The sequence below is a fragment of the Naegleria gruberi genome, assembly GCF_000004985.1.
Source record: "Naegleria gruberi genomic scaffold NAEGRscaffold_68, whole genome shotgun sequence".
NCBI classification, from domain to species: Eukaryota; Heterolobosea; class Eutetramitea; order Acrasida; family Naegleriidae; genus Naegleria; species Naegleria gruberi.
In genome coordinates this window covers 96,221-107,624 of record NW_003163259.1, presented here as the reverse complement: position 1 = coordinate 107,624, position 11,404 = coordinate 96,221, and the positions used below count along the sequence as shown (strand labels likewise).

Genomic DNA, 11,404 nt, shown 5'->3' with positions numbered 1-11,404 from the left:
TCAATCCACATTTTACATTATTAATGACAAGAGAGATCTTTTAACATGTTGGTAATCATATAATTTTTGATTGCACAATTTCTAACCAACATGATCAAACTCGGAGGTAAATTTTTAATAAAATTCTTCGGTACTAATTATAATTAATTAAAATATTTTCTTCCACAAAGAATATTAATAATCTATTTATTATTAATAATGATTTGCAATTTCTGAACACTGGTGAGTATCTCTGCCATCAAAATCATCAAAATTGGAAAATATTAACCTGATTAAGAATTAATAATTTATTAAACATAGTTGTTTTTAATTCATAGCTTTTGTGGAGCAGCATGTTCCTTAACCCTTCTTTCTTCTGAGGACATCAGTACCAAATGACGGTGTTTCAATAACATATGAACCAGTTGAGCTAACAGAAATTATATCAAATTATGTAAGAATCTGGATTCCAAGAATTGAACAAGTGAAGATTCAGTTATGAAAAGGAAGTTGTGAAAATGGATCTGATAAAGAGAGTATGAGTAAAAAACATGATGAGGAACATGATGAAGAACAAAAGGGAAATGATCCTAATAACATGAATAAAACTGATTGTTGTTCACATATTTATTGTTAGTTTTAAACATTTTTTTGTTAAGGCAAGTTATTCTTGGGCGGGAAAATCTTCTCTATTGTTCTTGTTCAGCATTAATGATTATTAGGAATATTAACAAAACGGGCATCAACAATAGAGAATTGGAGAAGGTGAAAGAAATTGTGTTTGGATTGAATTTGTGTGGGTGAAATGGAATTGCAAAATTCATCAAAATATCTTGCTTTGTGAATTATTTTATGCTAACAAACAATTTCCACTTTTTACAAGCTTTTCTGTTCAAATCCAGATCAGAACTCGATGTTCTTTGATGAAAAAAAAACCTCAACAACTACTTTTACAATCCATTAGAAAGATCACAACAGTATTAATGGAAACCAGGTCACCGTTTAAAAAAGTTACACACAACTTTATTTACAAAACTTTTTGAACATGAACCTAAAACTTAATTTAGATTGTAGTCATAGTCATCATCGTTCTTATCATGATGATCATGATGAGGATTGAAGATATCAAAATCCTTGGCTTCCTTTTCATCCTTTTCAGATTGTGCAACCTTTTCGTTTAGTACAGATCCTGGACCTGAGTTAGTTCTCAAGAGTTCGAGTATATATTCCAGTACATTGGATGGCAATCTCAAATCTAGTAGAGATGGGCCATTTCCAAGCATTCTTGGAATGGTAACTGGATGTGGTGGTGGTTGACCTTCTCCTCCAGTAACACTGGATGCTGTTTCATAACTTCCACCAGCATATGGAAGTAACTTCTCTTCTATGAAGATCATTTGAGATGAATATCCATAGGTGATTGCTCATCCTCCAAAAAGAAAGATTTAAACAATTTCTCTCCTAAAATAATTACTTCCATTTTCGGATACACATTAATGGTGTTTGCCACATAGGTGGTGCCTTTTGCTCTATATTTTAGATTAGGAATGCTCTTCAACTCATGAAATTGCAAATAATCATCAAATTTCCATTTTCCTTCATACAGATGAATATAACCTTGTTCTAGGCAAGCATTTGATAACGTTTCACACAGTTGGGAAGAAAATATGAATAGTACATTGTTCTTTTCCACTAGACTGGCCTTATCTATTTCATCTTGTAACATACTTAATGAGAATTTGGAGGAAAAATTCTTGCATGCAATAGATATGGCAGAATTTGGTGGAACTGATATTACAAAATCTGGACTTTTGGATTTAGGAGCCGGATGACCTATCACGCCGCCATTCATTTGCAATCCATAAAGATCATTCCAAAACTTGTAACTCATATTGAAACACCAGGGATGTCTTTTAGAAAAAGAAAGAGCTTTAGGGGTGTTCTTATTATCTGAGCTTACAATTTTAGGGAGATATCTAACAGGAAGGTTCATATCCAGTTCCAACTGTTTGTTTTTCAAGATTTTTGGAAGTGAAAATATCGAATGAATTTTGTCCCATTCGTTCGAATCTGAAGTCCTCAGAGTAAATAATATACGGGTAAGAATTGTGTCAAGGAATAGTTGTTTGAGTAAATCACCTTTATCTATGTAATCATAAAATCTTTGAGGAAGGCAAGAAAGTATTGAAATATGTTTCATATTGTTATCATTCATTGCCTTAATCAAAGTGAACTTGGGAATATACATTTTGAATACTCGATCATCGTTAACAGTAGGTGTTTCAACAGCCACATTCAGATTATGTAGTAGATCAATCTCTGAAATATATTCATCAGCGATTGGTACGGGAAATCCCATTAGTCCCATCGTAAAAAGTGCTATAAGTCTGTCGATTTTCTCATCATTGAATGGGTTGGTATAGAATGGGCAAATCTCTTTTGCATTTCTCACAAGGGCTAGTTCTTTTCTCATTAAAAAGTTATCAAATACAGCATCTATTCTCTCTCTACTGCTGAAATCTATTGAATGATTTTGTTTAACAAAATTGAGTAAGGATAAGACAACATATTCGATCAATCTGGGCAATCCTATTGTATAGATGAATACCACTTTACAAAAGTACTCGTAGTTCTTTCCTATATTACAAAATATTTCAGTGAACTCTCGTATGTTATTTCCATCTGTTGTTACAACCACTTTCTGGAACATTTCTGTAATGTGATCTACTTTTAGCATATCCAATATAATATGCACAGCGGGTGTAGGCGAAATAACCTTATTCGAAACTTTTAGTAAACCTCTTCCCAACTTGGTTAAGTTTGAGGAAACTCCACAAACAATAAAGTAGATACCAGGTGTTCTTACTTTATCTCCGTATGATCCCATTGTTGTTTTGAAAGTACTTTCCCAAAGGTTTACAAAGGAGGAATATCCTTCCTTGTAGTGATATTCTAAATATGATGCTTCATCTATTAGTATCAATAGAGGGTACAATTCAAATTGAGAATATTTACGAAGAAAACTGGCCCACTTAGTGCACTTAATTAAGCAATCATAAATGATTAATTCTTCTCTATTAAGGTCATAAATATTTGGCACACTTATACAGTTGAGAATTCTTAACGATTTTAAAATTAGTGGATCACTATTCTCTGATGACAGATGCTTCAATGCAATAACTACTTCTTGTAAGAATAGATCTGAAATAGCACCATTAGGAAAATCCAGATCATTATCAAGGGAGGTTGTCAATGTAGCATTAGACATGTCCATATTTACAAGAGTTGCTTTCATTAAATTGTTGGCAACGATATTAGAAGACTCAGTTAATCTTAGCGATGATAAATCGCCTCTTTCTGGTAGTGCTTTACGAAACTCATGAACAAGACGTGTTTTTCCGCTTCCATAATGCTGACTCAAAATTGGAAGCATTCCATGAACTGAAGTTTTTTGTCGTATCAGATTCAGCATTAAGGCTTCACACGATTGCTCTCTGTTGACGAATGGAAGTCTAATGGTGTCTGCCATGGAATACAATGATCGCTTTGCCCTTTCTTTAATATTTTCATATTTGTTAACAGTTTTTAGATCAATTGTGGTTTTAGGCTTCTTCGGAGTAGTGGTTGGGTAAGTTTCAAACGAGGCTGTCCTTTTGTGACCTTTGTTTTGCAGGGTTGGTTTAGAGTTTGATGTTCCCATTTTTTTTGTTTTTCTGAGTTGTTTAAAAAAATGGCGCCAAGCTGTAGAAATTGAACAAACTCAAGTGGAATTATTAGACAACAATCTGGCAATCATCTAATTTTTGATTGTACAATTTCCAACCAATATCATCACACATCAGTGTGGAGGTAAATTTTTGATTAAATTCTTCGTTAATAATTTTAAAATATTTTCTTCCGCATCAATATGTTGAATAATTCAAAGAAGAATACTAATCTATATTAATGATCAAATAATGAATTCACACATTCTTGATAGTTTCCAAACACCATCTGCCTTGAAGATATTTTCTTTTTAGCAGGCAATCCTTTTCCGGCTCCGGAGTTGAAAATAAAATATTTAATTGAATTTTAAAAAAAATATAAAAAAGAAAAAATGGCTTTGAGCGAAGACGCAAAGACGCTCATTATTGGATCTGCTCTTTTCTGGGGTTTGTGCATTGTTATCATGCCATTCACCATTTTGTTCGGTAAACAAGCTGGGTATGTTGAGATCTTGTTTTAGGAGTTTGGAGGATACGAACATTAACTGACCAATTGTTTTTTTATTCATCATATTATAGTTTGATTAGAACCATGACCTTCTTGACTGTTTTGTGTTGTTGGACAATGTGGATTTTAGTCTTCCTTTCCCAAGTTAACCCTTTGAAGGTATGTAGTATTTTCTATTGTTGTGATGATATTTATCGGGTAACTTTTAATAGGCTCCAGTCAGAGCTGAATCTGAAGGATGTGTTGTTCAATAATCTCGAGATGATACAAACTAGATAGTCACGGAGCAAATTCTCCATGATTCTAATAACAATATAAATATAATTATTAAAATTTGAACTGTACATATGTATTATTTGAACATGTTTATTACCTAGATTCCCGGTCCATAAGTTACAGCGTTCAATATTTTGACAGCTTGAACTGATTTATCCTCTTCGTATGCCAGTATTAGTTTGCTAATTAGTTTTTCTACTCTTGATTCAATAGTAGTGTATGTATTACAAAATGGTTTACCACCATAGATATGATTGGAAATGTCAATTAGTACAAGTTCGAAAGCATTGTATGAAAGTCTGTTTTCAAACAATGAATTCTTTTTGAGATCCATTCTTTGTTCGAATATCTAAAAAGATTTTATGATTACAAAAAACCATATCATCTGAATACTTACTGTTATCAAATCAGTTTTGGTAATCAATGATTTCAAACCATATTGTTGACAGATATCGAATAGATCCTTAATGTTGACTCCAATCAGTGTTGGTTGTAAACCAGCTCTTGGTTTCTTATTGATACTATGGATAGACCATATTTGCTTCAATTGTTTTCTGTTTTTCTTTAGAATATCAAAGCATTCATTGTTTGTTAAAAAGTAATGGGAATTATCCATGTCTCTGGTCTGATTCAAAAGTTCCTCATTAGTTGAGTTGTAGACTTCCTTCATTTGTATTACATCATAGAAATTAGGAATGAAAGAAACAAGAAACATTTCAGTTCGTTGTGTTGGTGTCATTGATGAAGAATCTTTGAGGCTTTGAGCCATTACTATGATTGCCTTCTCAAAGTTGTCATACGATAACTCTTCTTGAGCTATTGAAATTCACATTTGTTCATCAACTCTAAAAACTACTTACTCTTGATAATTCCAAACTTTTTGAACTTTTTCATAATTCCAATCCAAACAACATCGGTGTTACAACTCTTTTCATCCAAAAAGATGGCAATCTTTCCTTCTGTAAAGAATTGCACAAAATGCGTTTTTGCCATTGTTTTTCTAATATCTCCCTTATTCAAATCTTTCAATCTCAGAACGCAATGCTTGAATATCTTTTGCAGAGTTTCTAATCAAAGAGTTAACTGTCATCCATTCCAACAACAATACTACATACCTTGTTGAGGCTCGAAAACTTCCGACGACAAGACACCCTCTATCATTTCTTCTGTATAATCGACTTCCTCCAATGGTGCTTCCTCTTCTATAATAGTTGGTTTTTTAACACTAGTAACCTTCTTGCCTGTACTCCTTTCAATCGGGGAGAACATTTGCAACAGAGAATCGTTCTTTCTAGGGGTTTGGAATGAAGAGTTGTTACTCTTTCTATGTTGTGATTTGTTCAATTCTTCAGAGGTGGATTCCAATTTTTGAAAGGCCATATCCAATCTTCCTTCTATCTTTTCCAATTTTGAATCAACAATCTTGTTCATCTCCTTAAATTTGTTTTCTATATTATTGTTCACTTCATGGACATGAGCTGTGATCAACTTTTTCATAATTTTAAATTCATTTGCAAAGTGTGTTGAAACATCTTCCAGAACCTTAATTCTCTCCGTATACTCCTTCATCATTTTCTTCATTGCTCTAAATTCTTCAACTGAAACTGTTGTTGCTTCTCCTCCGAGAAGGAGATCATTTTCATCAAATTCCTCTTCAGTCGTCATTCTCTCTTTTATTATTTGTTGTCAACAACTCCTTCCCTCACTCTTGTTAATATACAATAATAAGAAAAAGAACCACCCAATTTTTTGCCTTTGATTTAATTTGTCGAGTATCAAACGATATGATGAATCCGTACGATGCAGGTAGCGTGGTGGAATTTTTCTTTGGTGAGAAAAAAAAATTAAGGCGTTGGTTTCCTTAAGGAAGAAGTTTCATCATGATTACTACTATTAAATGGTTATAGCAAGGGAGGATTTGAAAGTTTCATAAATTTAAGAAAATTGGGTTTTTATTAGGCTCTTGTTTTCTCACAAAGTAGTTTTCGGATATAAATTCTAATTAATTAATTAGAAATTTTCTGATATTAATTCAAAATTGATCGAATTACTTCTTATAAGTGTCGACCTTCTTTGGTGGTTTGTAAGTATCAACCTTCTTTGGTGGCTTGTAGGTGTCAACTTTCTTTGGTGGTTTGTAGGTATCAACCTTAGTACAAACTCTCTTCTTCTTAGCACAGACACTCTTATCAGCGTGCTTTTTACAAATTCTCTTACCTCCAACAAAGTTGTACTTGACACAGACCTTATAACCTGGTGACTTCTTGACACAATGCTTCTTGAATGATCTCTTAATACATCTTGGCTTCAATGTCTTGTATTGAGTACAATATGGCTTGGCAGTATAATCACAACAGAACTTATCTTCTCTGAAAGCCTTACAGATTCTGACCTTTTCTTTGAGATCACAGAATTTGCTTGGAGTCCACTTGGTACAGAATTTAGCCTTTTGCTTGGCAACACAATACTTTCTTCTGACGATTTTGACACACTTCTTTTCATAACCAATCTTCTTGGCAAACTTGACGTTTTCATATTTGGTACAGGTCTTTCTCTTGGCATAAGCAACACAGATGGTGTGATACTTCTTTTCCAAAACTTGCTTATAGTAATGATCAATCCAACCCTTGTAATGTTTCTTACTGACTGGAACCCATTTAGCAACAGTTCTTGAGAGTTTCTTATATTTGGCACAATATTGATGGACAGAGTATTTGGCACATCTCTTCTTATGGAAATACTTAATCTTTGGAACGTAGGTTTCTTCAGCACATCTAGCAGAATGACCATACTTGGTACAAATGAAATGATAAGCATATTCATCACATGCATTATTCTTTCCGTGATGTTTGCACAATTCCTTCCATTCATATTTGGCACAAATCTTATGCTTAGTAACCTTGGTACAGAATTGTTTGTAACCGTGACCCAAACAAATCTTTTCATTCTTACTGTACTTGTCACACTTGTGAGTCTTCTTATATTCCAAACATTTACCCTTGCCAACTGTCTTCCAATCACAGCATTCCTTCTTGGTACCAACCCATTCGTAATCAACGCATTTACCTTGAATAGTCTTGTAATGAGTACACTTATTGTAACAATATTGTTGATGATCACCATAAGTATCAGTTGGTTTAGAAACAGGTTTTTGAGGAGCTGTTCCCATGACCACCATTGCAGAAAGTGCAATGAAAGCCAATCCTAGAAGGATTGATTTAAGAGCTGAATTTTTCATATTGATTTGAATCAATTTGTTTTTTTGTTGAATGATTTGAAAAGTATTCGCCAGGCATTGGTTTTATAGTATTTGAGAAGGTTTTCATCAGTCAACCAGATTTGGACTAAGAGCTAAATGATCCAAAACCGATTTCTTGATTTATGGGTAATCCTCTTTCGTTCCAAATTTCAAATTTGAGTTGAATGTTGATCAAGAGCCGTATTTTGAAGTATCTATTTTAAAATTTCATTTCATATTGTCAATTGACCAAGTGAAATTTATTTACCATTTAGTCTTATCAAACTTATGACCACAAACTCCATCAAACTTTTGAACACTCACATCTTGTGTCACTTGACACTGGCATGCCAATCTAATATCTTGATTCTTATTGAAATGTGGTGGGAGTTTCAATCTCATTTCCTCACCACTCGTTCTTTTCATAGAGTCCTTCACGGAGGTCTTTTCATCAATATCCAACACTTGCACTGCACACGTTCCACAAGTGCCATTTCCACCACAATTGAAAGTCTCTGTTTTGCCATTATAGAGAGGAATTCCATTCTCCACAAGGGCAGCTCTCAAGTTTGTCCCCGAGGCAACTTCGAAGGTTTTTAAGGAGGTTTTAATAATGTGTTTTACTTTGGACATTTTATGAAGATGATGAAAGAGATTTATAAAGTCCTATTGATGTTGTTGATTTCTTTTTGGTTATTATATTGATATTGATGTGGAGTTTAAATGGTGAGGTATTTAAATGATGTTGAGCTGTGTGATGGTGGAGGACATTTTCATTAGAAGAGGACTGTTTTTTAGTAAGAACGTTTCAATGGTTGCTTTTTATATCTCCGTCAATGATATCTCTCTGTTGACTTTGAACTTGGATGAATTCAGTTTTATTATAGGAAGTTAATATTGCAAATTCATTTTTCTATTCTTCATTACAATTATATTGATAGGTCTTTTACAATTTAGGTTGTCAACCCAATTACAAAGAAAAAAATAAAGAAAAACAACAGTGGAAGAGTTTCATCAAAAAAGATGGAAAGTTTAAATGATGAATGGATTGAAATCGTGTCCTTTCTAGAACCTATTGATGTTTTGGCTAGTTTGAATGGAATATCCCGAACAGTTCAAGAATTAATTGATGGATTCTATATATCATCACAACAATTAAATAATTTCAATAATCATGATGATCGGAATTTTAAATTAGAAAATTTAAAAGTTTATTATTATTATGATGATGGAGAGAGTGATAATAATAATAATAGAATTTCTGAGAGAGTAGATACAAACTCTTCCTGTCGTTGTGTGAATACTCATGAAGGAAGAATACATATTAGGCGAAATAGATTAACTATTATTCGATACTATTTGCTTGGCTTTTCTGATAAATTGGAAAAGAAAATAGTTGCCAATGAGCTGAAATTATTCAATTTCTATAAGAATCAATTGGGATCTACCAAGATTGAAGATGAGAAAAATGAAAGGAAAGACAAAAGATATATCAAGTATGCCATTATTGGAAATAAGAAAGTGGGTAAATCAAGATTTTTCAGAAGTTTCGCCAGTGGATGTTATTCACCTCATTTACTTCCTAATATTGGAGCAGATTTCATTGTTAGAGATTGTGACTTTTTAAATTTTAAATTGAAACATCAAGTGTGGCATGGATCAATTCTCAATTATGCCAAAACTACTGGAATTGTAGCAAGATCCTTTCTGCACTCTGCGTCTATATTGGTATTCAGCTTTTCTATTGACAATAGATGCTCGTTTACAGATATTTCGAAATATTGGATTCCTTTGTGGAAACAATTTGCTCCAAATACAGTTGCAATTTTACTTGGATTCTACCCAAGAGAAGAGAAATTCACAAGACAAGTTACTCAACAGGAGGCTTGTGAACTAGCCATAAATGAATTCAACTCAATTTATGTAGAGGTCAACGCAGCCCAAATGCAGAACATTAATCTACCCTCAAGGTTTATTCATTTGGAATGCTTATTCTCAAATTCATGGAAAATACTAGAGGAAAGAAAAGAAAGCTCTCCAAAATCCAAACCAGAAACTGATAATTCTTGGTGTTCATTACAATAATAACCTATTGTAAACTCGCTATATTTTTTTGTAAAGTATTTCAATAGTAATACCAACAAGGAAAATCATTTCCAATTCATCTTCCAATTCAACTGCCTATTAATATTTCCTCAACGTCCGCGTCAAATTCATTTCAAAAAAAAAATTCTCATCATTTTTTGTATCATAGCACAAAACGGCTGATTTAAAATATTTTGCAAGCCTTTTTTAAAATTTAAAATTTAAATACTTGTTGATAGAATCAGAGATCATTTAAAACTATTTATTTATTATTTATTTATTGAAGAAAGAATGGGTTTTGATAATACAGCTTTTGGTGGACAATATCCAACAACACAACAACAACAACAACCTCCTTCCTATGAACAATCAATGATGAATCATACTCCAAGTACTCCTACAACAACAAATACGCCAGTTGCTCCAGTTGGTTTTTTGGATAGAAATTCGAATATGAATGCCTCCTTTACCTCAACCTCTTCATCAGCAACTGTAACACAATCAATGAGTGATTCCTTTATTAAAAATCATCAATTGGAGACAAAGTATCATCCAAATGATCAGGCCTATGATACTGGACTTGTCAATTTGAGACCACAAACTCAAGGTCAACAATATAATGTTCCACAACCAATTAATCAATATTACATTCCACAACAACAACAACCATATCAACCTCCACAACAACAACAAGTTCCACAACACTTGCAAAATCAAGTTGTCTATCCAAACTTGAATAATCAACAAATTCCACCACAACAACCATACATTCCAATGAATAACCAATATGTACCACCACAACAACCAAGTTTACCTCCTCTTCCACAAAAAACTCAACCAACTACCATGACTTATCAAAAACCAAATCCAATTCCACAACACATGCCAATGCCACAACCTGTAATGCCAATGCGTCAATCAATGATTATTCCACCACAACAACCATATATTCATCCACAACCTGTAATGATAACACAACAACCAGTTGTTGTAACTCAAAGAACTGTCACACAAACCTACAATACTCCTCAAATGATTCATCAACCTGTATTTGTTTCTCCTCCAGTTGTCACACAAGTTCCAGTAAGAACAACAGTTGTTACCACCACCACTCCATCAATTGTACCACCAGTTGGAAATGTAAGAGTAGTTCATGGACCACCTCCTTCAATGCCTCCAGGAGCTGTGGGATATTCTGCTTATTATCCTCAACATAGCGTTCCAGTTTCTTCAACTACTGTCTATGTCCAACAAAAGAAAAAGAAATCACTCTTTGATAAATTCGTTCATGGAGAATAAATTATTCACACAAAACAATTCTTTAAATCTATTTGAAATTTGTAAATATTTGACATTTATTGTAAACATCCTACGGAAAATGACACGTGTTGTTTACATTAAAACCTAATAATAGAAAAATCAATTAATTAATTATTATTAAAAAAAATGGGTGGAAAGGTTGAACAAGTTTCTTCAAGTTCTAAATTTTCGGAAATTATCAAGAAATCAAATTTAACTGTTGTTGATTTTTTTGCTACATGTATGTTTATTAATTATGAAGAACATAATGAGGAAGATACTATAAATTAATTTCGGAATGAATTTACAATCATC

The 11,404-nt window shown here is 33.0% G+C and overlaps 6 protein-coding genes across 6 annotated transcripts; 2 read left to right on the top strand and 4 right to left on the bottom strand.

Annotated features, from left to right (window-relative positions):
• Positions 1-1,037: 1,037 nt before the first annotated feature.
• NAEGRDRAFT_74243 (uncharacterized protein) lies at positions 1,038-3,679 on the bottom strand (the record flags this gene model as incomplete). Its single annotated transcript, XM_002670668.1, has 2 exons — positions 1,038-1,363; positions 1,708-3,679. The coding sequence occupies 2 exons, from the start codon at positions 3,677-3,679 to the stop codon at positions 1,038-1,040; spliced, it is 2,298 nt and encodes a 765-aa protein (XP_002670714.1).
• Positions 3,680-4,564: 885 nt separating this feature from the next.
• Positions 4,565-6,132, bottom strand: NAEGRDRAFT_74242 (uncharacterized protein; the record flags this gene model as incomplete). Its single annotated transcript, XM_002670667.1, has 4 exons — positions 4,565-4,816; positions 4,865-5,283; positions 5,328-5,534; positions 5,583-6,132. 4 exons carry the CDS (start codon positions 6,130-6,132, stop codon positions 4,565-4,567), a joined length of 1,428 nt encoding a protein of 475 aa, XP_002670713.1.
• Positions 6,133-6,514: 382 nt separating this feature from the next.
• Positions 6,515-7,705, bottom strand: NAEGRDRAFT_74241 (uncharacterized protein; the record flags this gene model as incomplete). Its single annotated transcript, XM_002670666.1, has 1 exon — positions 6,515-7,705. The coding sequence occupies one exon, from the start codon at positions 7,703-7,705 to the stop codon at positions 6,515-6,517; it is 1,191 nt and encodes a 396-aa protein (XP_002670712.1).
• A 264-nt stretch (positions 7,706-7,969) lies between these two features.
• Positions 7,970-8,338, bottom strand: NAEGRDRAFT_74240 (uncharacterized protein; the record flags this gene model as incomplete). The annotated part of the gene is made up of 1 exon (XM_002670665.1): positions 7,970-8,338. One exon carries the CDS (start codon positions 8,336-8,338, stop codon positions 7,970-7,972), a length of 369 nt encoding a protein of 122 aa, XP_002670711.1.
• A 350-nt stretch (positions 8,339-8,688) lies between these two features.
• NAEGRDRAFT_59617 (uncharacterized protein) lies at positions 8,689-9,838 on the top strand. Its single transcript, XM_002670714.1, has one exon. It carries the CDS (start codon positions 8,729-8,731, stop codon positions 9,788-9,790), a length of 1,062 nt encoding a protein of 353 aa, XP_002670760.1. The 5' UTR covers positions 8,689-8,728; the 3' UTR covers positions 9,791-9,838.
• A 106-nt stretch (positions 9,839-9,944) lies between these two features.
• NAEGRDRAFT_81743 (uncharacterized protein) lies at positions 9,945-11,119 on the top strand. Its single transcript, XM_002670713.1, has one exon. It carries the CDS (start codon positions 10,082-10,084, stop codon positions 11,087-11,089), a length of 1,008 nt encoding a protein of 335 aa, XP_002670759.1. The 5' UTR covers positions 9,945-10,081; the 3' UTR covers positions 11,090-11,119.
• Positions 11,120-11,404: the final 285 nt, after the last annotated feature.